The sequence below is a fragment of the Vulpes lagopus genome, chromosome X (assembly GCF_018345385.1).
Source record: "Vulpes lagopus strain Blue_001 chromosome X, ASM1834538v1, whole genome shotgun sequence".
NCBI classification, from domain to species: domain Eukaryota; kingdom Metazoa; phylum Chordata; class Mammalia; order Carnivora; family Canidae; genus Vulpes; species Vulpes lagopus.
Window position 1 is genome coordinate 121729169 of NC_054848.1, and position 24184 is coordinate 121753352.

Below are 24184 nucleotides of genomic sequence, written 5' to 3' on the forward strand. Positions count from 1 at the left end.
ATTAGACCTTTCAGGGAGGAGCGTGACTGGGAAGGGGGCGCCAGGGAAGGTGCTGGAGTGCTGGCGATGCTCTATATTTTGATCCGGGGGGGACAGAAAATGGGTGTATTTACTTTAAATTCCGTTGAGCTGTACACTCATGATTAATGCACTATAGTCCAATAAAATTGCCCCCAAAACAATATTTTTAGATTCTAAGGGTTTTTTTTAAGATTTTATTTATTTATTTGAGAGAGAGAGAGAGAGAGAATGAGCGAGCACAAGCAGCAGGGTAAGGGCAGAGGGAAATGAAGAAACAGACCCCCTGGCTGAGCAGGGAGCCGGACGTGGGGCTCGATCCCAGGACCCAGAGACCATGACCCGAGCCGAAGGCAGATGCTCAACTGGCTGAGCCACCCAGGTGCCCCCTAAGTTGTCGAATAAAGAAACCTAAATAAATAAATAAATAAATAAATAAATAAATAAATAAATAAATAAATAAAAAGGGGTATCCCTGGGTGGCTCAGCGGTTTAGCGCCTGCCTTTGGCCCGGGGCATGATCCTGGAGTCCCGGGATTGAGTCCCACGTCGGCCTCCCTGCTTGGGGCCTCCTTCCCCCTCTGCCTGTGTCTCTGCCTCTCTCTCAATCTCTGTGTGTCTCTCATGGATAAATAAATAAAATCTTTAAAAAAAAATAAAAAAGAAACCTGATGCACCCACCATGATAATGAAGAAAAGAGAGCAGGGAAAAAGGAAAGTTCTTGAAAGAGAAATGCTGCCCACTGATAATCACAGGAAGCAAGCAAGCATCAGCAAGCCCCCCTCGTGGAGCCGTCGGGGCGATTCATCCTTGCGTAGGAAAACCACTAGACTGAGGTTGTTGGGGACTAAGAGAGTCCCCCACAGATGGCCTCACAGCATTACCCCAGACTACTTGTGCTTTAGGAAAGAAAAACGCAACTTTGCGAGGCTCGACAGACAGGGTCTTGACCATGTGACCAATCTGAGCCTCCCCAGCAGGCCTGACCCCACTGCCTCTTGGAGCTGCTGGAGTGGGGAGGGCAAAGGACCCAGCAGCTTGTCAGAGCGCTTAGGCTGAATCTAACGAGGAAGGAATCAGGCAAATCTAGACTCTGGAACATTCTACAAGGAAAGCCCTTTGGACTCTTTCAAAAATATTGTTGCTTGATTGCTTATGGAGAAGGGACAGTTTTTTTTAAAGATTTTATTTATTAGTGAGAGACACACAGAGAGAGAGAGAGAGAGAGAGAGGCAGAGACACAGGCAGAGGGAGAAGCAGGCCCCATGCAGGGACACGGGACTCCATCCCAGGACCCCAGGATCCTGCTCTGGGCCGAAGGCAGGCACTAGACCGCTGAGCCACCCACGGATCCCCCAAAAAGGGAGAGTTTTGAGAGACAACGGTGGTCTCCTGCTTCCTGTTGGGAAGTCTGGCTGCGCGCTATTGCCATCCACTGAGGCAGGCTGTGGGGCCAACGTGCTTGCTGAGGGGCTGCCATAAGGGCACGGGGGAGGGCCCTGCGTCTCCCGGGGCCCGTGTTGCCAGCACTTGGGCCATGCTGGGTGCTCAGGAACGAGTACTGAAGGGATGGACGAGGTGTCGGCCAGAGGGCCAGGAGCTGCCTCACCCTACAGATGCGGTGTGGAGCTCGGCAGAGAGGGGGTGACGCACAGAAATGGGAACGGGGGTGCGCAAGCTCCCGTGGGGAGTGACACAGAGAGGAGTAGTCTGGGGACAGGGCCCTGGAGCACCCCACATTAAGAGGTCGGGTGTATGGGGGGAGGAAACCAGCAAAGGAGCAGAGGAGGACTGAACCCCGAAGGGGCGTGCAGACAGGGCGGCTCCCCGGGAGCCGGGAGGTGGGCAAGGCTGGCTGTTGGGGCCCGGAGGTCTGGGGCTGGCCACAGGGTCAGATCTAGTCCCAGGAGCGCCTGGCCCAGCTGAGCTGCACCCCTGTTGGACCTACCAGAGCTGGCGAGGCCCAGGGCTTTGGCCAGGCCTGCGCAGGAAGCCTGAAGGCGCCAGCAAATTGTGGGGACCGCCCAGTTGCTGGGGTACCTCCAACTCCGTGAGCCCCACCCCGGAGCAAAGGCCGCCGTCCTGGATCTGCCCCTAGTCCCATGTGCCCCCTGGGAAAGGGCCCCACAGGCATCGGAGCCCCGTGCCAGAGCATTTCTGTCTGAGAGGCCCCTCGAGCTGGGCCCCTCAGGGCTCCTGTGCTCCCCTGGTGTCACCGCAGGACGACACCGGCGCCCCCACCGCGCCCCGACCTGGGGCAGGCAGCGGGCCTTGGCCGCAGTGGCCAGGGTACGAAGCCCAGCGGGCGGCCCCTTCCCTCCTCCTGGGCGGACGCAGCGGAGCCTGCAGGTGCGCGCGGGCCGAGGCAGGGGCTTCGCAGGGGTTCAGCAGGACTCCCCGGCTCCTCTCCTGACAGCACAGGCCCCCTGCGCCCGCGCCTCCCACTCCCAGCCCCACAGCACCCCCCCCCCAGCCTTCCCGTCCTGCCCAGCCACAGCTACCGGCCTCTGCGCAGACAAGCTTCCAGAACGCGGGTCCCGGGGCCCCGTCACCGCCTCCTCCCCTCCCCACCCTGCCGCCACCTCTTGCTCCCCAACATCAGCAACGACCTTCTTGTTATCAACGCCTCTTGGCAGTACCAGACACCCGCCCCCTTCTGGAGGGGTGCTCTTGGCTTCTCATACGGGCCCCCCCTGTGGCCTAGTGTCAGGAAGCTCCTTGCCTTCTACGTGTCCCCAGCAGGCAAACTGCCTCCAGGCCCAGTCCTCTCTTCTCTTTCCTGCACTCCCGGGGAAGCCACCTCATCCGCCCTCAGAGATTCTGGGACATCCTGTGCCCACCTAAGTCCTGATGGTCACTGTAGAGGCTGCACGGCGCTCTGGAACTGGCCGGGCGGGGGGCCCGGTCAGCTCTCCCATCAGGCTCCCAGCACACCCTGAACACCTCACTCCTGTCTCCACGTCCATCCTGACCTCCACGTCCAAGTGGCCCGTGGATGGCTCCTCATCACCAGAGGGTTCTTGTCACTCGTGGGCCAGGAGGCGCTGGCACAAGGGACTCGACGACCGTGTCTAGGGCCTGTCGGATGCCCATGTGTGTCGCTCCCCTGCAGCTAACGGTTGCTGCCTGGGGTCGCCACTGAGTCCTGGCTTTTGCAGAGAATCGCCCTCTCCGTCCCTCCGGCCCACCACCCACCGCAGCCCTGGCCAAAGTGATTGGAGCATGAGCTGATTCCGACCAGTAAGAGGCCAGCGGTTATTTGCTGGGGCATCAGAGGAAGGAGCCACACTCCAGGACGGGAGGCCTAACCTTGCTGGCTGTGAACCAGGGAGACTGCCAAGAGCCATCTTTTGATCCTGAGGCAGCGGCCCGGGACGGAGGGGACACTTCCGAGCGCGACGGGAGGTAGGAAGAGACTGGGTACTTGGTGAAATGGTCCTTCTGCTGCCAAGACCCCGGGACTTCTCAGTTTTGTGAACCAGTGTTTCCTTTATTGTTTAAACCAATGTCTTTCATGGTCCGACCAACCATTGGAAACCGAAAGCTGCCTGGCTAACAAAGTTCCGTTTGGATCAAAGTCAGTCTCACATTCACCTTCAGTGGGATTCAGAATTGGAGCAACAAAAATTCTCCGGACTCAAAATAAAATGAGCGCACGGGCGAGCGTCCTGTATGTTGGCAGACACATCAGCTCCCGGGCGCGGGGGCCGGGCACTGCGTTCCCCTGTTCACAGTCTTCTGCCCACGAGGCCCGGGTGGGAGGGCAGCCCGAGGTGTCCCCCGCCAGGGAGTAGGCGCCTAGATGACCTCTAGTGCCCACGCGCCAGGCGAGGTGGGAGGATCGGTGCTGGCAGCCCATGCCCCCCGCCCCAGCACTCTGACGCCTCCTCTCAGGCCGTGAAGAGTGTGTGGCGTGAAAGGTGGTATCCATGTGGCAGGGGAAGGGCCCACTTCCACACTGTGGGTGAACGCAGGGTGTGGGGGCCCGGCCAAGGCTGAGCGACCTCGACTCAGTCACCTGTCATCCCTAAGAGGTGAGAAATGCCCACGCCCAGAGGGACACAAGCAAATGGAGAACCCAAAGAGCTGTGACACGAAGGGCCAGGAATCGCCCTCTGGGCCATGCTTGCTTGGCCACTCATCGGGTTTTGGCCTGTGTGCTTATGGATCACAGGGGACGGGTGCTGCAGACTTGTCACCCGGGCTGGGTAAGGATGAAGGAAATGGGAGGTTTCAAGAGTGGTCCCCACTGTGCAGAGTGAACCAGGGACCAACGTGGCACCAGGAATTGCCTAAGGTCATACTGCAGAGGTCCCTGACCCCCCAACCTGCTTTCCCTTGTCAAGTGCACACTGGCCGCAGCAGCCGGGAGAGGGGGCCCAGGGTTTGGCTGTCACTTGGCATCCACCAATGCCAAACCTGTCAGAGGTCGGGTGACGGGACTGGGCAGCAGGGCCCAGCTGCTTCCCCTTTCAGGCCTGAAGAGGAGGTGCTGGAAGGCTGATTGTCAGTGCGCTAAACATGATATGCCAAAGGCCGTCCCTTGGAACCCGACCAAACAGCCCCCTCTTTCCTTTGCACCCTGAGGCATTTCTAGAAGCTGAGTGCACTCAGATGGTGGCTCCCCCACCTCACTGCTGGGTGCCTCGTTGTCTAACCTTTTGCGGGAGGCATGGGAGCAAACCCACGTCAAATGCTCTGAGCTGTACCTGGCACCTAGCAAGAACCAGGTATGGGTACCCAGGTACCTGCTATTATTATTATTATTATTATTATTATTATTATTATGAGTCAAATTGCAACAAGAGAACACATTTAATGCTACATGCAGCTTGCAGCCTGGCCAGGCTCCTCCCCACGCTCTGAGGATCTTATTTGGAGAACCCCTTCTCCATAGCTTCAGTCACTTCAGGGTGCAGAAAGCGGCTCGCCAAGCGTTCGATGTCATCCAGCGTCAGGCGATTCAGGGACCTCTCATAATCCTGCGGACAGAAGGCCAGAAGGACTCAGGGGGTGCAGCTGGGGGTGCACTGTGCCGGAGGCAGGGGATGGGCGCGGCTGGGCGGGGATGCCCCCGGCTACCCTTCTCACCCTCTGTAGCTGGTCGAGGACTCTGCTGGCATCCGCCGCACTGAAGTGGCGGGCCAGGACTTTGGAGACCAGCTGCCAGGCTGGGGCGGCTGGAGGCGGCGCCTCGGCGAGTCTGCGGGCGGCGCTTTCTTCCAGTAACACCTTCTCCAGAGGTTTGACCACTAGGTTCAGCTTGGAATTGGGCCCCACGCTGTAATCCGAGAGTCTTTTCCCATCTGCCAAAGAAAGACTGATGGAGGCTTCCCCGCGGCGGGGTCTGCGGCGGCCGTCCGCGGAGGCTTCGGCCAGCGCCCCATCCGTCACCCGGCCCAGGCACCCCGTCCCCGAAAAGCTGCGGGGCTCCCTGGGCGGCTCCGCTTCCCGGGTACCTGCCAGGGCCTTGCCCTTGAACAGCAGCCGCTGCTGGCGCACGGGGACGTTGAGTTTCTCGGAAACCAGGTGCTTCAGCGTGGACACGGGCTCGTCCTCCGACACCTGGCCGGGCCGAGGGTACAGGCGGGGTTGAGTCCGCGGCCCCCCCCCGCGAGGGCGGCTCTCCCGGCCTCCCCCTCCCCGGCCCGGCCCGGCCCGGCCCCGCGCCCGCCGGGGGCAGTGCGCAGGCCGGCGGGGCGGCGGGGCCCGGCGACGCTACCTGCAGGCTGCACTCGCGGCCCTGGAGCGCTTTCACTGTCAGCTGCATGGCGTCCACTGCGGCGGGCGCGCACCCCAACCGCCCCCCGCTGCGCGCCGCCGCCCCGGGCGCGCGCCGGAACCGCCCGCCGCCGCCGGAAGCAGCGCGAGGGGCGCGCCCGGCCCCGCCCCTCCCTCGGCCCCGCCCCGCCCAGGCCCCGCCCCCGCCCCGCCCCGCCCGCCCGCCGCCGAGGAGTCACCTTGGATCGCGCGTCGCCGACGCCCGGGGCCGCCGGCCGCGGGAGGGGCGGGGAGCGAGCGGGGCCAGGTCGGGGCGGCCCTGCCTCGGGCGCTCGGGAGTCCGCATGATGGCCCGGCCCGGCCCCGCCAAGCCAAGCCCGCTCACTGCCCCCGCGGGATCGCCGGAGCCGCCCGGCCCCTGCCCTCCTCGTCCCACGCCCATTCTAGATCGGCAGGACAGCGGATGCATGGGGAGGGGGGCTGAGACACTGTGGTGCAGAGGTTGCCAGTCCTGCACCCCAGTCCTCCACGCCGGCCCGCGCCTTCCCACCCCACCCCCAGGCCCCAGAGGGCAAAGACCGCCAGACACCACAGCTTGCTTCTCTCTTTTATTGAAATATATTTTCTGAGCAGTGCCCACCTACCTAACTCAGCATGGCCTCTTTGGCACTGAAAGCTGGAGAATAAAAAACGAGTAAAAAAAATAAGCCTGGATTTTTTCGTTTTTTCTGAGTGCATAGTGCATGAGAGCTGAAGGCCTTTGGTACACAAGAACTGTGGGGACAGTGGCTGGAGGCTGGGGGGCGAGGGGTGGTGAAAGCTCGACCCAGCGGCCTCAGGGGACTGAGCACAGGCTGCTGTAGATGAAGTGGCCGATCACCAAGGCCAGCATCTCCGAGGTGCCGCTCAGTGCTACAATGAAGGGGGCCTGGGAGGCGTAGTCGGCTTGAAGGCGCCGGAGGGACAACTGCAGCATGGCCAAGGCCAGCAGGCTGTTCTGCACCCCTACCTCAATGCTCACCGTCCGCCGCTGGGCCACTGGCAGCTTCAGGCAGGTGGCCAGACAGTAGCCCACCAGGAGGCCAACCAGGGGCACTGTGAGGCCCACCAGTACGATGGGCAGCCTGACACCAGCCAGGATGAAGACCCCCATGCGGTAGGCCAGGAAGAGGCCACCCAGGAGAAGCACAAAGCTGAAGGGCTTGATGACCTGCAGCAGCAACTGGGAGAACTTGGGGAGCTTGGACTTGATCACCACGCCTGCTGCTATGGGGATAGCGATGAACAGCAGGGTCCCCAGGATCTTGGAGATGGGCACGTGGAGGGTTTCATGGATGCTGAGCAGATGGCTGTAGATGGCGGAGGACAACGGCAGGAAGCCGGTGGCAGCCACTGTTGAGATGAAAGTCATGGAGATGGCCAGGGTGACGTCCCCTCCAAGGAGGAGGCTGAAGAGGTAGCTCCCCCCGCCGCCAGGAGACGAGCAGGTGATGATGAGGCCTAGAGCCAGGGCCTTGGGCAGCATGAAGACCTTGGCCATCAGGAAAGCATAGAAGGGCATGACCAGGAACTGGCCCAGGAGGCCCAGCAGCATAGGCTGGGGGCTCTGCAGGAGCCCCTTCAGAACCTCGAGTTCTACTTTGCACCCAAATGAACACTTGTTGACAAAGATAAGAGGCAGGAGCAAGTAGAGTATTGGGTTCTCTGAGAAGTGGACCATGTCGGTGCCGAGGGCAGTGGGGGTGTCTTCGGCAGGTGACACCTTGATGCAGAAATCTCTCCGTTCCTCAATTAGCAAGGGCGGGGTCTCACGGGGGTCCATGAGCTGGATGTGCAGTGGGGCTAGCCCAGGCAGGCCTGAGTGGATGCTCACCACAAAGCCGCCCCCACCGCCCCAGGTTATGGCACTCACGTTCTTGATGGTCAGCACCTCTGTGTCCAAGGAGGTGACCTTCAGCACCGGCCTGGGCCCTGTCCTGTTGCCCTGGCCCGGGTACTGGCTGGAGATCACGATGATGCCCTCGCTCTCCTCTGGGAACTCAAACTCCAGTACAGAGCCGTCCCCAATGCTCAAGTATCGGCCCCCTGGCAGTGGCACCATCTGGCTCACAGCTGTGCTGAGGTTGGCACTGGCTGTTCCCCGGGCCCCCAAAGGCAGGCTGACAAGCAGCAAGGAAGCCCTGAGCAGGCCTAGGGGGCCTGGGTAACCTCCCCCGACTCCCAGTCCAGGCCACCACCGACAGCTGCCCCTGCCCCTCCTGAACACCATGGCTCCTCCCAGAGGACCGTGTGTCCAGGCCCTCTGTGGCTCAGGAGAGCAGCCCCGCTGGTGCTGTCCGGTTGCCCAGAGAAGGGTCCATGGGCTGGGCGTGGCCCTGGGCTGTGTTCCCAGATGGCAGAGCTCTTCCTGAGGAGAGAAGGGACACAGAAAAGTGGCTGGTAAGGGTGAGCACCTGTTGAATGCAGAAGCAATGGGATCCGCAAGCCCGTGGCTGGGAGCCCCAGCAGAGCCCGTCGGCCTCCCAGCAGAGCCCCTCGCCCCGAAGCCGGGAACAGAAAGGCAGTGCCTTGTGCTGGCCCTTGAGAGCCATTTGGCTGTCCCCTATCCCAGCACATCCGCCTCATTTCCCATCCCTGACCCTGAGGGGCTGCGGGCAGACTGGACCTCCAGGTCAGGCCACTGGCACCTGCCCCTCTCCCTGTCCTTTTCCGGCATAGCCAACAGGCACCAGTGTTCTGATACCGAGAGACTGAGGAGATCAATCTTTCCAGTCCTGTCACCACTAGCCTGCCCCCCACGGGCTCCGAGGGAAGGACACAGAGGGGCCACAGTGACACTGCAGTCATGATGACGTCTCTGAAAGGCTGCATGGGAATGGCAAGGAGACAAGCCTGCTGAGAGCTGGGTGCTGAAGGCCGCTGACACCCTGGCTTGGGCCTGCTGTGAGAGGCCAGCAGGGCGTTTGGGTGTCCTCGGCCAGGCGGAAGGCAGCTGGCAAGGTAGTGTGGGCAGCGGGTAACCATCTGGCCGGAGGCCTCGGGGGATGACCTGTAGCACCGCCATGCAGTGGTGAATGGTGCTGCTGTGGCTACCTGGCCTCCGCTGCCTGCTGACAGTGTGCGGTAGGGGTCCTGGGCGGGGAGCAGGTCCTCTCTTCCCAGGGAAACTGCTCGAAGGGGAAGTGGGAGGGGGGTTCAGATGGGACCACGTGTTTGCTGCGTGCTTTTCTTCCTCCTGTCCGAGCTCTGCCTCCCCTGGCAGCCCCTGGAATGTGAGCTTCTAGAAGCACTGTGTCACATGTGAGAGGCTCTGCTTGGGGTCCAGGGGCTCCTCCCCATGCTCACATGTGGCTCTACCAGAGTCCAGAACTTCCGGTGGGACCATGAGTGTTTGTGGTGTGGGGAGGGTGCCTCAGAGGTTCGTCTGCTTCCACTTGTCAATCTGGGCAGCCACCATCAGCTGCTGGGCCTGGGGCCACCAGGATGGGGACACAGCGGTTTGTCATCACCACTGGTGGCTGCCGCACAGTGCTTATCTGCAGTGTCCCAGTGCTGGAGGAGGCCCTTGCCTCTCCGGATCCTATCAGTCTTTGGTCCTGTCCACCTCACGTGAGACTGGAGGGCAGGGGAAGTAGGGGGTGGAGGGCAGGTTAAGCCAAAAGGTCAGCCCTGGGAAAGTTCTCCCACGCCCGCATGCCGTGGCCTCTGCTGGTTTGGAGTTCGGGTCACTTACCCGGGAGGCCTTGGTCCAGCTTAGCATCCCACCGCTGAAGAGGGAGGCAGGCAAACCAGAGGGAGAATGAGAAGCAAAGCGGAGGGGAGTCACAGGGAAAAGATGACAGCAGCAGGGCCTGAAGCCGCCGGGGTGGTGAGAACCAGTTCAGAAGGGAGAGGAGGCTAGGGGCCATCCACCCTGTCCTTGCGGTACGGCTGGCGGCTTTGAGTCACTGCCAGAGGGTTCTGGCCCAGATCCCACACCGGTTCTGCTTCGGGGGCTGGAAGAGTCTGAGCCGATCCACCCCCAGGCAAGGGAGGGAACCCTGGGCCGGCCGCTTCGGCACCGGCACCGCGGCCGCGCGTTCGCGGTTAGGGCAGCGGGCATGCCGGCCCCGGGGCTCCTCCCCGCCCGGGGGTGCGGAAGTCGCCGGGCTGGGCACGGGGCCGGGGCGCGAACCGAGGAGGGAGCGCCGCACCGCCGCCGCCGGGCTCGTGCTGCCGTCCTGCGGTCGGCGGGCGGGCGGGCGGCCCCCGAGGTCCCCGGATCGCGCTCGGGGCCCTCACGCCACTCCCAGGCCCCGCGGCTGCGCCCGTCCCCGGCCGGGCCCCGCCGCCCGGGCAGGCGAGCACGGCGCCGGGCTGGGGCCGGAGGCCGCCTTCCGCCCGCCCTTTCCGGCCCCACGCTCTCACCTGCCGCCTAGGCCCGGGAGCTCGGCGCCGCGGCCAGCGCCTGCCCGGCGGCGGACGCCTGCGACCTGGGCCGCCGGGCCCCGCCCCGCCCCGCCCCGGGGCCCCGCCCCGCCCCGCCCCGCCGAGGCCCCGCCCCGCCCCGCCGAGGCCCCGCCCCCCGCGGGAGCCGCCTCACCTCTCGCCGCGGGGGCCGGTCCCGAGCGGATGTGACGGCTGCGGGAGCGAAGCGTCGGGACCCGGAGCTCGATGCCTTCCGGGTCGGGGTGGGGTGCGCGCCCGGCTCCCCTCGCGCGGCGGGGCGTTCCGGGGCGCGGCGCCGGTCGTGCGCGCTCTACAGCCGCGGGACGGTGCGGGCACCGGCTGAGCTGGCAGCAGGGCCGGGGGCCCGGGCTCGGGCTCCGCCTCGGCCCACGTTCCTTCGCTCCGGCCTTGACCGAGGGTCTCCCACCCCGGGGCACACGGGTGGGCGTGTCCGCCTTTCCCAACTGGCGCCGCTCGCACGGGTGCAGGCCTTCCCGAAAGGGATGCGAACAGATGGCACGAGCTGTGCACACAGGCGCTGGGGGTGTGGACGGGACACGGGGAGACAAGCGACGGCTCAGTGTAAGGGGACGGGCATGTCCCGACCTTTCGGCCGCAGGGCAGGTGCCCGCAGTGCGCCCGCGGGGACGGTGGCCGCCCGCTGCTCGGCAAAACCTTGTCCCGGCTGCGACGGGGACTCGTGGTCCTGAGTCACAGGCACTGGCCCGCGGGAGGGGCTGAAGACGCCTCCCTGCGACCGAAAATGAAACAAATTAGCACGTGCAGCGTACTTCATTTTTCAGACACATAATAACTAGTAAAAGCCTATTAGATGAACCTTAGACATATTTTGCTTAAAAAAATTGTTTTATGGGGGATCCCTGGGTGGCTCAGCGGTTCAGCACCTGCCTTCAGCCCTGGGCGTGATCCTGGGGTCCCGGGATCAAGTCCTGCATCGGAGCCTGCTTCTCCCTCTGCCTGTGTCTCTGCCTCTCTTGCTCTACCATGAATAAATAAATAAAATCTTAAAAAATTGTTTTATGAAGTTCACAGGAATACGTGCATGTCATACATAAGCACACAGACACGCAGCGGGGGAGTATGTGCAAGACGCTGATTGATGTAGGTGATGAACACAGTCAAGGCCCTAGTTCTAGGCTTTTCTGTAGCCTCAGAGGGCAGGTAAGGCATAACCCATCGGTGTGTGTGGACTCTGGGTCTCAGAACATCCCCCTTACCACCCCTGCCAAATGACATTGGGGGGGGTCGGAAGCAGCCTGGCACGGGCGAGAGGCCTGCGTTGGGCACAGCGCAGCAAGGAACAGTGCGGTTTGCAAAAGAGCAGTGCGGGTGTGGCTGCGTGAGGACCAGCTACTAGGGCCACGTGGAGAGGGGAATGGGTCACCCGGAAGAGCTGGGGAAGGCAACCCTGAAGACTTGGCCCTGCACAAACTTCTGTTGTAATCAGCTAAATGGAAACTGGTGCCAGGGGTCAAAGGGAGCAAATGTACTTAGGAGGCTGCTCCCCGTTACTGCCAATCGCCTCTGCCCTCCCGGAAAAGCCACACTGGGCTGCTGAGGTGTCTGGCATGCACAAATTCGGGGGCCCCTTCAGGAAAAAAAAAAAGGACAGTGAAAATTAAAGGGAAGAGAATGTTCCTAGTTGGTTTAGGGGACTAATCATTTACCCCGGAGGAGGAGGAAGGGCTCTACAAACCAGCCAAGGATGCCCACTTCCAGAAGAAAAGTCATCTGGACAGAGGGAACATAGAGAACAGATGATGGTGACAGCCTGAACCGAGACACAGTTCAGAAGGCCGACCTGCCACTGGACCGCGGAATAGGGACACAGTGGTGACCCTGGGACATACGCTGACATCCTGGTCTCCAGGAGTTCTACGTGATAATCGGCACACGGAGGGCACGTTCTGTATGAGGGTAAGTATGGAACGCATTGGGTATTGACTGAGAAGGAGTGACAACTGTCATTTTGGCCTGCCCAGCATCAGGTGACAGCACCTTAATTTTGGTGGCAGGAACCGACCCTCCTCCACACTCAGTACACAAGCTTTGCCTGTGGATCACCCCACACGGGCCTCGGGGTGGGCACACGCCTGGGGTAGCCAGTCAGAGCCAGCCACGCCGATACAAGGATCGGCCCAGATGCAGTTGTACCAACGAGACTCCGTTCCCAGGGCCCTGTACGAGGACTGTCGCGAAGGTGGGGGCTCTTTCTTCACTGAATTATTGCTCCCCCTCCGTGGGGGAGACAGCATGCTAGAAAATGAAGCGAATACAGGCAAAAGTAGAGCCAAGAAACGGAGAGAGCCCATGTCCTGATAACGTAACTGGGGCTAGAATCCCCGGGGAGCATTGGGGTCCCCTATGGGACCGCTGAGGGCCCCCTCCTCTGTCATTACTTATTTTTGCTTAAGTCAGTTGGAGTTGGGATCCTGGCACCCATGACCAAAGGTGACAGAACTCGTAGAGGGTGTGTGTGTGGTGGTGGGGGGGGTAGGGGCACCTCCCTGGTGGACGGGGACGCAGGACAAAGCTTTACTTGCTTGGGAAGGTCGGGCAGCCCGCGCCACACCACCACCGGCTTCCTAGCCCGGCTTGGGCCAAGTGGACCATAGAGCTGGCTTGCTGTTTCCATGTGTGTGACTGTGGTGACTCCCGGTGAGGGCACAGCCCCCCGAGGAGTTAGGGACCGTCAGTGGGGCTCCCTCTTTCGCTCCCAGTATGTAACCCAGTCCAGAGCCGGGCCGTGGTGGAGGTTTGGGGAAGGCCGGGCGATGGCAGCAGTAGTGTGAGAGGCACAGTGGAGGCCCCGCCTCCCGGCCTCGCAGTGTGGACTTTCAGTGAGCTTGTTTCACGGGGGACAGGCTACCAACCTTGGGGAACCCCACTTACTGGCTTCTAACCTTCCGGTCCCAGGGAAATTCTTTAGAACCCGCCAGGGACTTTGGTCTGTCCCATAAATGGGGATGGGGAGAGGCCTTTCCTGCTAGGGTCATCCTGAGGCCAGGGGAGGGAACATGTGACGGGATGACAGTGGCAGCATTAAGGTGAGAGGTGCCGTGGGGGGTGCAGATGGAACAGTGGCCACATGGTGGTCACTGTGGCCCAGTAGGTACTGTTGTAACTTCGGGGGACGTTCGAAATGTTCTATAATAAAAGGTTTAAAAGGGAATACACGTAGGATTCCGCAGTCGTAGACACATGTCATTAACCGTTTGTCAAACCCACAGACTGCGTAATACAGGAGGGGACTCGAATATCAACTCAAGTCTGGGTGATGACAATGGGTCAGTGTAGGCTGGGGACGTGGGACCTCTGTACTTTCTGCTCAACTTTCCGTGAACCTAAAACTGTTCTAAGAAAGTCTATAGGTAATGAATGTGCATAAAGCCCTTGGGTCGGGGTGAGGCTGGGACTTGACCTCTACGACCACCAGCTCCTGGGTAAGCACCTGGGCCTTCCTCGTGCCTCCGCGTCCCTGACCTTTGGGGGCCCGGCGTCATGCCTGCAGCCTCTCCTCCCGGCCGGGCCCTGGGCCTCTCACTCCTCCTCGGCTTCCCCCCTCGATACTCTCCTTTCTCGACACTTCGTTCACACGCTGGCAGCACTGGACTCCCCACATCGAGGGCCTTCCAAGTGGCCTGCCTCCTTTTTCTGACCGCAGGCCGGCCCTCTGCCCCTGGATGTGCCTCTCCTGCAGCACTGGTTTCTTGCTGCTTCCCACTTCATGAAGGGAAACAGCCAGAATCTTCAAGAAATGCCAAGAAGCTTGTATCACTTGAGCTCGGAAGCCCTGATCTCCTGATCTCTAAGGCGTTGGAAGCCAAAGTGTTGCAGGTAGACCCCGAGCTCTTGGGGGAGGCTGTGGGGAGCGGGGGAGCACCCGGGTCGGTGGGAATCCTCACCCCCGTCTCCGCTGGCCTTGGAGGTGTCTGAGGGAGTTGGTGGGTCTCCTGCATCCCTGGAGGGCAAAGGCCTCTCTCCCGGGCAAGGCTGTGGGAATGCCAGCTGGGGAGTGTCCCCGTGCCCGTCCGTGGCAGGAGCCCTGCAAACGATGGCTGTGGGAGCAGGTCCGCCAAGCCTCCAGGAAATGTCCCGCCCCGCCAGGACAACGCCACCCCGCTCCCCACTGAACGCACTTGACTCCATTGGGGCCACTCATTTATTCAGAGGTCATCTAGAAGGCGGGCCCCCCGGCAAACTGCAGGAACCGTCGTCTGCTGCGCTAAGGATGGTGATGAGGCTCACTGCTGGCGCCGAGGCCCCTCCCGTGCGGAGCCGGGCAGGGGCCGGGCAGGAGCCGGGCAGGAGCAGGCAGGAGCCAGGCAGTCGGCCGCCTTCCCGACACGGCCACCGGGTGTGGCGCATCGGAAGGAATCACACTGGAAACAGGATCAGCCCAAAGAGCAGCGGGTGGCTCTGGGATGGAGAGATTCTGGAAGATGTCCCAACCTGCCGCAGAGCCGCTACGTCTGTGCAGCGAGGCGGGCGAGCACCCCGGGCCCTCGTGCGTGGCTGCGGGGGCTTGGGGATCAGGTTAGGGCTCCCCCCGGGGAAGCAGCTTTGGACAAAGGAGATGGGTACCCGGCTTCCCCTGGCAAAGTGAGCCGGGGCTGGCCCCTGCAGCCCTCAGCACCTGTCACACTTGGTCCCCGGTCACTGCCTCGAAGCCCCGATGTGGTGGAGCAGGACGGTGCTCCCGGCTGGGCGTGGGCTCAGGCCTCAGCCGTGCACTGGCCCTGGCACACGCAGCCTCCCTCAGCCTGGTCCTCGCCTCGGCCAGCTAGCCGGCCACGGTCCTCCTCGGGATGCAGCCTCCCATCTCCAGCGCCTCGGGCCATCCTTCATACTTATTGGTGTGCTTACTGTTCTTCACGTGCTGTGGGGTTTGGGGAGCGGAAGTCATGGCTCAGCCCTCGGGTGTAAGGGACGGGCAGCACTGTCAGTGCCCTTGCGCTGCTGTCACGCAAGCCTGCAGGCCCGGGGCACTCACCCTGTCTGCCCCAGCACCCAGTTTTCTCATCCACACAACGGCGATCGCCGCACAGGCCTGTGTCCCTCACGGGTGGAGTGTGAGCACGGCACACACTGGGAAGGTAAGGAGGGACCGCGTACGTTCCTGCCCTACTTGGCCCTCCGGGAGCGCTAGAAGCTTCAGGGAGAACCAGGCCTGAGGGAGCATGTATTCTCAGGGTGCTGAGTTGCTCTTTTGTGACAGAGCACAAAAAACGCCTTCCAGAAAGCACTGGAACAGCCTATTTGCCTGGTTCTGCTGTGGGGGGTGGGGCTGAGGGGGCAGCGTGGCTGTCACCAGGCTAGCAGGCTCCCAAGCATGAGGATGGTGCCTGGGGCTCCCCAGCCCCTCACATGGGGCTTGACAAGTGTGGCTCTGGAGGAGCAGGGGGTGAGAGGGCAGCAGGGGCTGGTGAGACAAGGAAGTGCAGTGTGAATCAGGGCACTGGGTGGCAGGGAGCGGGGACAGGACCGAGCGTCTTGAGGGTGTGTGGGAGAAAGCTTTCCTAATTGTGAGTCTTGCCACCGTGAAAGCTCTGCCATTTACAGACCCTGGAGGGGTCCGAGTTACTGGTCTGGGCTGGGAAGTGGGGGTGCCAGGCTCTGCGCCCGTACCTGCTCAAAGGGGCTCTTGTTCTGCACGCCCTTGGCCCCCACAAACACCCAGCTGTCCCGGAAGGCCAGATCCTTCACGTTCTTGCTGCCCAGATCGCTGAAAAGCTTCCTGGTCTCTTCGTTCATCCTGCCACACAGAAGGAAGAGATAGAAGCAGTCGCCGTGGGAGGGTGAGGCTGAGGCTGGCCTTAGCAATCACTTACTTGGTGGCCGGGTCGTCGTAGGATGCCACAAACACCAGGGTGCCTTCATGCAGTGGCCGGATAAACTTCAGCAGATCATTGACATCTGGGGCGACGGGTCCCATGGAACACGGAGCGTCAGGCACCACAGAGCACCCCTTCCCCACCAACCCGTTCTCCAAACAAGGAAACTAAAGCAGGGATCGGGCCAGGGACACACCCACCAAGGGTCATCAAGTAAGTGAAGGGACCGACTGGTGTAAGAGGCCAGGGCCATCCCTCTGACCACACGCCTGTCCCTCTCCCTGCCTTTCCAAAACCCAGGCAAGTGCTCAAGCCACAGTGAATGGACAGAGGGCGGCGCTTCAGGGGAGAGATGCTCGGTCATTCTGCAGCACAGGCAAAAAGCAGGAGGCCATGGCGGCCACTCACCTCCTGCCCACATGTCGAAGGCCCGGGCCTCGATGAGCTCACCGCTGACCCCTGGGTCGAGAGGGAGAGACGGGTCCTGCTGGGCGAGCCGCCAGGGTAGCTCCACCCTACCACCTCAGCCCCCTGAGGTGAAGCTAAGGACACAGCGGTGGCCACTGGTATAGACCTTCTGGAAGCTTTTCAGACACGCCTCCATATTCATGCCCACTGTGCCCCCTTCGGACAGCTGCAGCCCACCCAAGGCTGTGCCGGCTCTGTGTGCCATTTGAGGCTCTCCAGGGGGCTCCCTAGGAAGCACCTCCAACCTCTTGGAAGCTTCTGGTTCTTTAGGGATACTGTGCTTTTGTTTCTTGGGTCACTTCTTCTGGGGAAGCTTCTGCTGGCACAGACCATTTCCCAGGCCTCCCTGGGCATTCCCAGCAGGGAGGCGGAGGGAAGACCAAGGCAAATATCCAGACACCTGCTCACGGGGAGAGCACGGGGCGGGGGCAGGGTGGCAGGTCACGGCCCGGCTCTGCTTCTGTGCTCTGAACCTTGATCCTACGTCACAGGGACTCACCATTCACGAGGGCGATGTTCAGTCCCCGGCCCACGTTGTCCTTGACACTGCTCATGAGCCTAGCGGGGGGAGCGGGGAGCGGGGAGGCAGGGCCCTCAGATGGCACATTCGCTCCACTCTCCCTCACAGATCCAGCTTCTGGTCCCCCCCGCCCCGGCATCCCCCATCCAGCCCACAGAGCTCACATCCTATCTTCGAGGCAGATCTTTGGTCCGATGACATTGGCAGCTCCGCTGACCATGCGGAAGGCCAGGTGCTCCTCGGGACATGGCTGGGGCAGGCCGCATTTGTACTTCCGGGCTCGTGGCTCTGGGCAGGGACAGCAGGGGTGACGCATGGGCCTGGCCCCGGGTCACCTGAGATCTGAGAGGGGGGAGGTCAGGACCGGCCCACAGGGGGTAAGAGTGGCCACAGAACAGGGATACTTCCACTGACACCGCATCCTCCTGGGGCTGGCCTCAGGGCAAGGCAACAGGACCTCAGGGGGGCTTTTCTGCCACTGGCGGGAGACAAGAGGTAGGAAGGCTGGCTTTGGCTGTGGCCCTGGCAGGAACAGAGCAGAGGTGGGGAAGGGAGCAGCTGGGAGGGCGACTGCAGGAATGCGGTGACGAGGAGAGCACCTGACCCCCACAGGCAGAGGTGGCAGGGCAGGAGGAGGGTGGCCTCTGTCACAGGTTGGACTGTGACCCACGAAACACGTGTTGAGGTCCTAATTCTAGCACCTACGCATATAACCCTGTTTGGAAATAGAGTCACTAAAGATAAGATTTGTTAAAATGAGCTCATCCTGGATCAGGGTGGCCCGAAATCCAATGACAAGGGTCCTTATAAGAGGCAGAAAAGAAGACACCGAGACAGAGAGGACTGGGCGCAGACAGAGGCGCAGACGGGAGGGATGCAGCCACGAGCCAAGGATCCCCTGGGGCCCCCGGAAGCCCGAAGAGGCAGGAAGGACCCTCCTCTGGAGCCTGCAGAGGGGCTGTGACCCTCCAACAGCTAGATTTAAGGCTTCCAGCTTCCCGAACATTCCTGAGACAAGAAATGTGTGGCGTTTAATCCATCCGGTGTGTGGTAGGCTATCCCAGCTGCCCCAGGAAACGGAGACAGATCTTCACCGCGGGTGTTGGGGGCTGCTGCCGTTACAGGTCCCCCACGTGGGAAATGGCTGCAGGATTCCGAGGGGCAGCTAGGCCAGGCCGAGACTGCCTCACGGGACTGCCGGCACAACACGGACGGACAAGGCGGGCCTTGTCAGGAGGGGGCCAACGACTCGGCCACATCCTATTCCAATGTTCCGTGTAGAACGGGACTTGTAAGTGCGGAACTTGGCTATTTAGGTGAGGTGAGGACACCTCCCCACGCAGCGTTGAGGGCGCAGCCTGGTTTCTCCCGCTTGCTCCCAGGAAGAGCCGTTGAAAACAGAATTGCCAAGCACAGAGGAACCAGAACGTGAACACTTGGAAAACACTCGGTCTAGCGCTAGTGTGAAACGCGAGAAAGCAGGCTCTGGATAAAAGAGCAAGGCTGTGGTTGGAGGGCCGGGCATCGAGCGGGAGCGTCCACGAGAGAGCTGCAGGGCCCTCCTGTCTCACGGCTGAGCGCCTCATGAATCGCACAATACAACAACAAGGTTTTTGAGGATTTTATACCGGCAGCAACGCTGCCATCGTGGGCCGACAGGGACAGAAACAGGACGGAAAGAAGCAAGGAGTGCTATGAGGGCAGAGCAGTGGCTGCAGAGGGCAGGGTTGGCACGGGCCCAGATGATTCTTCTCGGGCCCTGAATCCTGATGGCATTGGTCCTGCTGGGTTTCAGACTGGCGGGGACCGGTGACCTCTTTATTCCTCCCAGGGAATGTCTATTCTACACTTGTCTCATCAGTGTATCCTGACAGCAGATAACTAGTTTTCTAGGTTCACAGCATGCCAGCAGCTCCAGTGGGCTGTGATGGCCAGTGTGGGGAGGGACGAATGGAGAGCAGAGGCGGTGTGAGGGCTGGGTACGGGGCGGGGCGGGGGAGTGCCGGGGGCCTTACCTGGGGTCGCTGAGTTGTCTGGGCCTGTGGGTACAGAGAGTTGTTTGTGTTAGGGTGGAGGCTTCCAGGGGCTGGCCCCATACCATGAAGTCAACGTGGAGAGCCAGTCAGGCCCAGGGCCCAGGGCCTAAGCCAGACGCAAGCCCCTGCTCCAGGAAAATGGTCAAGTGCAGCTGTCAACAGTACTTGGCCAAAGTGCTACTAACATCAAGGTACGGAGTGCCCTCCCCATCCCAGAGTCCACTGAGGCCTGCAGGGAACAGCTGGGATGTCGCCGTCCCTAAAGCTCAGCAGAACCCCCCTGTCCCTCACTCAGACTCTGACTCCAACAAGGCACAGAGTCCTATTCAGCAGGGATGGGAGTTCCCAGCTGATGCAACAGGGTGGGAGGGGGAAGACCAGGCCGGGTGCCAGGAGGCAGACTGGGGGCAGCTAGACGTGGCCTGCCAGGATACAGAAAACTCAGGCCACCGCCACCGCACTCTGAGCCTCTGACCAAAGGCCTGCAGTGCCCACCCTGGTGGCCTCCACAGCAGAGCAAGGAAGTGTCCCACACTCACTGATGAAGAGTTGCTGGATGCGAGGAAAGCCACTGCCAGGTCCACCCAGGAGGATGCTGACCACGATCCAGGTGAGGCCCACGGCGACAATCAGGGCCACAATGCGGAGGGGGCCTGGAGGCAGACAGACAGGGGCAAGGCCACTTCGGTTGCCAGTGAGTTCCCGGATGACCCTGGGGCCTCTTAGGACTGAGTCTCTCTGCCGCTTGGGAAGAAGTGAGCAGAGAACAGGAAGGTGGCGACTTGCCAGGCACCGTCCAGCCGGACTAAGAGGGGGATGTGAGCTCCCAGGTAGGTGGAAGGGGGACACTGAATCCAGGGCTCTTGGCTTGGTCCTCTGTGGCAGATGTGGAGGAGCCTTCCAGACCTCACTGCTTGAGATGCACCAAGCATCCTTCAGGAGCCCCCTAACTTCCTGCCTTTGTGGCTACCAACCTAGGCAGATCCCACGTGGCCTGTCCTCTCTTTGTCCTGCTGGGACGGAGGATGGGATCCCTACCTCGCAGCCAGTTCCTTGTGGGTCAGCTCTACTGGGATACGTTTTACAAAGTGCAAGCTGTGAGCTGGACCCCAGGCTCTCCTCCCAGCCATCACCGTCCTCTCTCATTCGTTCGCCTCTACCTGCAACACCTCCCATTTTAAGAAAGCACAGGAGCGGCCCTTCCTCTAGTCACATCCCCATGCAGCCACTGACCCCTCTCCTCTCCGTCTGCTGCTCCCAGTCTCCCCATCACTCTCTCCCAATGTACTCCAGTGTGGCCTTGTCTCCATCACCCCAGTGAAGCAGCATGTGGCCAAGGCCACGTCTGACGTTCTTGGGGCCAACTCCCTGGGTCACCTGTGGGCCCTGACCTTCCTGACCTCTCTGTTGGCTGCGCAGGTCCTCCTGCTGGAAACACTTCCCTAGTGGCTTCTGTGACAGCAGGTTCTAACCCCTTTGGGTGGACAGTTCCCCTTCCTCCTTGCTTACATCGTCCTCCTCTACTCTCCTCTGAAAAGTTGGATGTGCCCTGGCTTCCATCCCAGGCTGCCTTCTCTGCGTGCAATGTGCTCTCCCTATAGGTGATCTCCTCTGCTCCCAGCCTTGAATTCACCCACAGAGCAGTGAGGGTTTTCTCGCTCCAGCCCTCATTGAGTTTTTTTTTTTAGATTCTATTTATTTATTCATAAAAGACACAGAGCCCGAGGCAGAGCCCGAGGCAGAGGAGAAGCAGGGTTCCTGTGGGGAGCCCGATGCGGGACTGGATCCCAGGGTCTGGGATCATAAGCTGAGCGGAAGGCAGAAGCTCAATCACTGAGCCACCCAGATCTCTGAGCCGTCACTGATCTTGAGGCCACATCCTCGCAGCCAGTTCCTCGTGGGTCAGCTCTACTGGGATACGTTTTACGAAGTGCAACATCAGCAGGCGCAAACCGGCAATTCTTGAGTTTGGTGTGCATCGTCCACCCGCCCCCCGCCCCTGTCCCTCCCTAGCCCAGCCGTCTGTGGCCGTGGAGCGGCCGGGCTTGGCCCCGGTTCTTACCCAGCCCCGTCCAGCCACTCCGGTCGGCTTCTCCGAGACCACGCCCCTCCGCCACACCCCGCCCCCCTGTCCACCTCGTCGCCGCGCTCCCAGGAGCCTCCCCACAAGTCCTCCTTTCCAGACAGCCGCCGGTTACCCGGCTTGGGAAATACCGACTGCGGGAATCCTCATTTCCCAGCTGTGGAAGTCCTGGGAAGTGAACGGGTTCGCTCAAGGTCACAGAGAGCGTGTGAGCAGCGCCCTCCGTTCCCAAACCCACACTCCGTGGTCCACCCGGGCGCCGCGGCCCCTTGGGCCTCCAGTGCGGTCCGCTCTCCAGCTGCCTCCCGTTCGCCGTGGAAGTCACTCACCTGCCAACCTCATGTCCGCTGTCGCCGGCAGGTGCGCTGCTTGGGGACGGTGCGCTCCGGGGCCCGCAAAGCAGCAGCGCAGCGCTGGGTGGGACCCAGGGATGAGCGGGGGCTTGGCGATCGCTGCGCCGCGAGCTCGGCCCAGCAGCGGGCAGGCCCCCGGGCACGCGCACAGGGGCGCTGCCAGGACAGGACGGTCCTCGGGAACCCGTCGGCTCGCGGTCGTGCCCACCGGAGCCTCCGGGCGGGGAAGTGAAGGCGGTTCTCCCGGACGCGGGCCTCCTCCGAGGGGGGCCCTGGGCTCGGGCCGGCCGTCACCCCGCAGGCCTGGCTGGTGCAGCGCTGCCCCGCCGTGGGGGCGGGCGCAAGCTGGGCTGGGGCAGCCCCGTCAGGCCGGCCGCCCCGCTGCGCTCGGCGAGAGGACGCGAGGGAGGTGCGCAGCGCTGCCCGGCAGGCCCGGCAATGGCGGCCCGGGCGGGGCCACGGCCCGCAGACCCCACCCCCGCCGTCCGCCCGGGCCCCGCCGCCGGGCGCTCAGAGGACGGGACGCGGCGAGGCCCCGCCCCGGCCCCGCCCCGGCCCCGCCCCCGGCCGCCGCAGAGGAGGGGCCGTGCGGCTCCGGCCGGATCCCACGTCGGCTCCCGCGGGGGCTCCCTCCGGCTCCCCCAAGGCGGCGGATGCCGGCCTTCCTCGGCCTCCGGGCCTGGGGCTGCGCTCGTGGCCTGCGGTCGGGGTTCTGAGGCCTGGACGAAGTGGATCGATCTGGGGGCGTAATTAGAAAGTGATTGCGAAGTGAGAGGTGTGTAGTGTAGACACTGGGAGGCTCGGGTCGGGTGGGGGGGGACACAGGGGCAAACGGGGGCAAACGGAACGCGACGAGCCCGTGGCGAGCAAGCGCGGCCTTGTGACGCCTTTGCTCACACGTCCACAAGGTCCCCCTGCCGCCACCCGACGCGCCGTCACCACCGGCGGCAGCCGAGCGCTGCCCTGCCGTCACGGGGCCCACCGTTCTGTCTGGAGGGCGGCTGGGACGCTGGGACCCAGCGATCCTCCCACAGGGACCTTGTAAGGAAAGAATCTAAAATGCAGAGAGAGCTCTAGGGCCCCGACGGCTCCGCTTAGACTCCAGGAGCCTCCCCGTTGGCAGACGCAACTTCGAGATCGAGGTAACCGGTTTCAGGTCTCTACTGCTGCAATCGGGGCTTCGTTTTTTTTTTTTTTTCCTCTCTCTCCTTTTCGTGGAGTTTGGGATGGGAGATTAAGCGGGCCACCCGTCAAACTCTTACACGCTCGTGGCTCCGGTCCGCCCGCCGCACCGGCGGAGCCCAGGAGAGGGAGCCGCTGCGCGCGCACGGGCCGCGGCCGGACCGGAGCTCGGAGCTCGGAGCTCGCGGTGTTTACATCTGGCTCCGAGCAGGCAATTCGGAAAGATCGGCTTAATGAGTCCTCCTGAGGGTCCACTGGCACATCCGCGCCCCCACAGGCAGCACAGAAGTGATGGGATCCAGTCAGGCCTTCTGGGCCCCACCTGCAGGAGTCCCTTATTGTCCCCTGGGCTGTTTTCAATAAGGACGAAGAGAAGATCACAGCCTCAGGTCCCTCCTGCCCGCGCAGCCTGAGGTGGCACTCGTCTCCGCCGGGCCCGTGTACTCCCCCTAGCTGAGCTGCCACTGGCTGTCCCCAAAGGATCTCATCTGCCTCTCTCAGTGTAGACACTGAAGTGGGTTGTCAGTCAAAGGGGATGGTATAGGCCTGCATGCCTGTGCCTCAGTAGGCCCCCGCACAGCTAGCCTCTACTCTAGACCACCAAACCTCGGGTGACAATTGGTTTCTCCCACCCGGTCCTTCATGCCTCTGCCTTTCACGGCCCACAGCTTAAATGACAGCTGGAATGACCTCAAGGACCTCTCGTCCTGCTTTCCAGGACAGGCACCAAAATGTCGTTTTCATGTCACTGTTGTCATCAGGTCCCTCGTGTGTCTACCTAGTGCCCCATTCTCCTTTCTGGCCTTCCACTGGGACCCGGGCCCCGAGGCCCTCACGTCTGGGACTCGTGTGCCACACAGGGCGGGGGAGGCCCAAGCGCCCTGTCATGTGGCTCCAGCCTCTGCTCCTGGGGAGCTGGCGCCGCTGCAGCGGGCGGGCTCGGTGGCCTGGCTTCTGGAGGAGCCCAGGTCCGAACTCATGGTCAAAGGCCCTCACCCCTCCGCCCAAGGTGAGGCACCAGGAGCTGACCCCTAAGGGAACGCTCCCCTCCCGGCCCCAGGCCTTGCCCTGGCGTTGGCATCCAGGAGTTACATGTTAGTTGAATGTTGAACCGGGCCCAGGGCCTCTACCCCGGCGTGGGCACCCAGAGCTGAGGGGACTGTGGGCTGTCCTCGCAGGGGCCCTCCTGTCCCGTCCCCATGCAGGGATCTGGAGCCAGTTCAGAGCCCTCATGCCTCACAGCTGAGGTGACAGACGTCTTTCCTCACCTGGGATTCGTTGCATCTGCCTGCTGTAAACACAGGGATGCGAGGTGACAGACATGTCTCCTCACTGGGTCTATAGGACTCCAGAACTGAGGTGTCACTTGTCTCACTTCAGTGAGGCCCTACATTGTGTGTCAGACTGTATTCATTGAGAGCGAGCTGAGGTGACAAGCCACTGTCCTCACCTGGCCCCTCATGCTTGTACCTCATCGTGGAGGGGACAGCTGATCGTCGTGACCTGGGACCTCATGCCT

General features: G+C 62.0%; 3 protein-coding genes across 7 annotated transcripts; all 3 read right to left on the bottom strand.

Moving 5' to 3' along the window:
* Positions 1-4815: 4815 nt before the first annotated feature.
* On the bottom strand, positions 4816-5902 carry UBL4A (ubiquitin like 4A). The gene is made up of 4 exons (XM_041741852.1): positions 5742-5902; positions 5479-5584; positions 5111-5325; positions 4816-5001 (listed from the first exon to the last, which is right to left on the bottom strand). The coding sequence occupies exons 1-4, from the start codon at positions 5787-5789 to the stop codon at positions 4891-4893; spliced, it is 480 nt and encodes a 159-aa protein (XP_041597786.1). The 5' UTR covers positions 5790-5902; the 3' UTR covers positions 4816-4890.
* Positions 5903-6335: 433 nt separating this feature from the next.
* Positions 6336-10225, bottom strand: SLC10A3 (solute carrier family 10 member 3). Of its 2 annotated transcripts, none has more exons than XM_041741851.1 (2): positions 10148-10225; positions 6336-8147 (listed from the first exon to the last, which is right to left on the bottom strand). In XM_041741851.1, exon 2 carries the CDS (start codon positions 8007-8009, stop codon positions 6576-6578), a length of 1434 nt encoding a protein of 477 aa, XP_041597785.1. In that variant the 5' UTR covers positions 8010-8147; positions 10148-10225; the 3' UTR covers positions 6336-6575. The 2 variants fall into 2 exon arrangements, with proteins under 2 accessions (XP_041597785.1, XP_041597784.1); XM_041741850.1 differs by lacking the exon at positions 10148-10225 and adding an exon at positions 9474-10140.
* Positions 10226-14333: 4108 nt separating this feature from the next.
* Positions 14334-21610, bottom strand: FAM3A (FAM3 metabolism regulating signaling molecule A). Of its 4 annotated transcripts, XM_041740633.1 has the most exons (11): positions 21460-21610; positions 21110-21298; positions 19587-19700; positions 19027-19050; positions 17176-17299; positions 16991-17049; positions 16432-16482; positions 16021-16105; positions 15818-15944; positions 15183-15277; positions 14334-15068 (listed from the first exon to the last, which is right to left on the bottom strand). In XM_041740633.1, exons 1-10 carry the CDS (start codon positions 21470-21472, stop codon positions 15209-15211), a joined length of 855 nt encoding a protein of 284 aa, XP_041596567.1. In that variant the 5' UTR covers positions 21473-21610; the 3' UTR covers positions 14334-15068; positions 15183-15208. The 4 variants fall into 4 exon arrangements, with proteins under 4 accessions (XP_041596567.1, XP_041596566.1, XP_041596568.1 ...); XM_041740632.1 differs by lacking the exon at positions 15183-15277; XM_041740634.1 differs by lacking the exons at positions 15183-15277; positions 21110-21298.
* Between the last annotated feature and the right edge of the window lie 2574 nt (positions 21611-24184).

Bases quoted from the DNA above. Each gene is read 5' to 3' on its own strand.
- UBL4A (XM_041741852.1), bottom strand. From the start codon at position 5,789: ATGCAGCTGACAGTGAAAGCGCTCCAGGGCCGCGAGTGCAGCCTGCAG. The intron at 5,585-5,741 runs GTAGCGTCGCCG...CGGCCCGGCCAG, and splicing joins GCCGCGAGTGCAGCCTGCAG to GTGTCGGAGGACGAGCCCGT. The intron at 5,002-5,110 runs GTGAGAAGGGTA...TTCTGTCCGCAG, and splicing joins TCCTCGACCAGCTACAGAGG to GATTATGAGAGGTCCCTGAA.
- SLC10A3 (XM_041741850.1), bottom strand. From the start codon at position 9,500: ATGCTAAGCTGGACCAAGGCCTCCCGG. The intron at 8,148-9,473 runs GTAAGTGACCCG...TTCTCTCCTCAG, and splicing joins GCTGGACCAAGGCCTCCCGG to GAAGAGCTCTGCCATCTGGG.
- FAM3A (XM_041740632.1), bottom strand. The intron at 19,051-19,586 runs GTGAGTGTGGGA...CTGTACCCACAG, and splicing joins CATCCAGCAACTCTTCATCA to GCCCAGACAACTCAGCGACC. The intron at 15,945-16,020 runs GTAAGTGATTGC...TCTGTGTGGCAG, and splicing joins TACGACGACCCGGCCACCAA to GATGAACGAAGAGACCAGGA.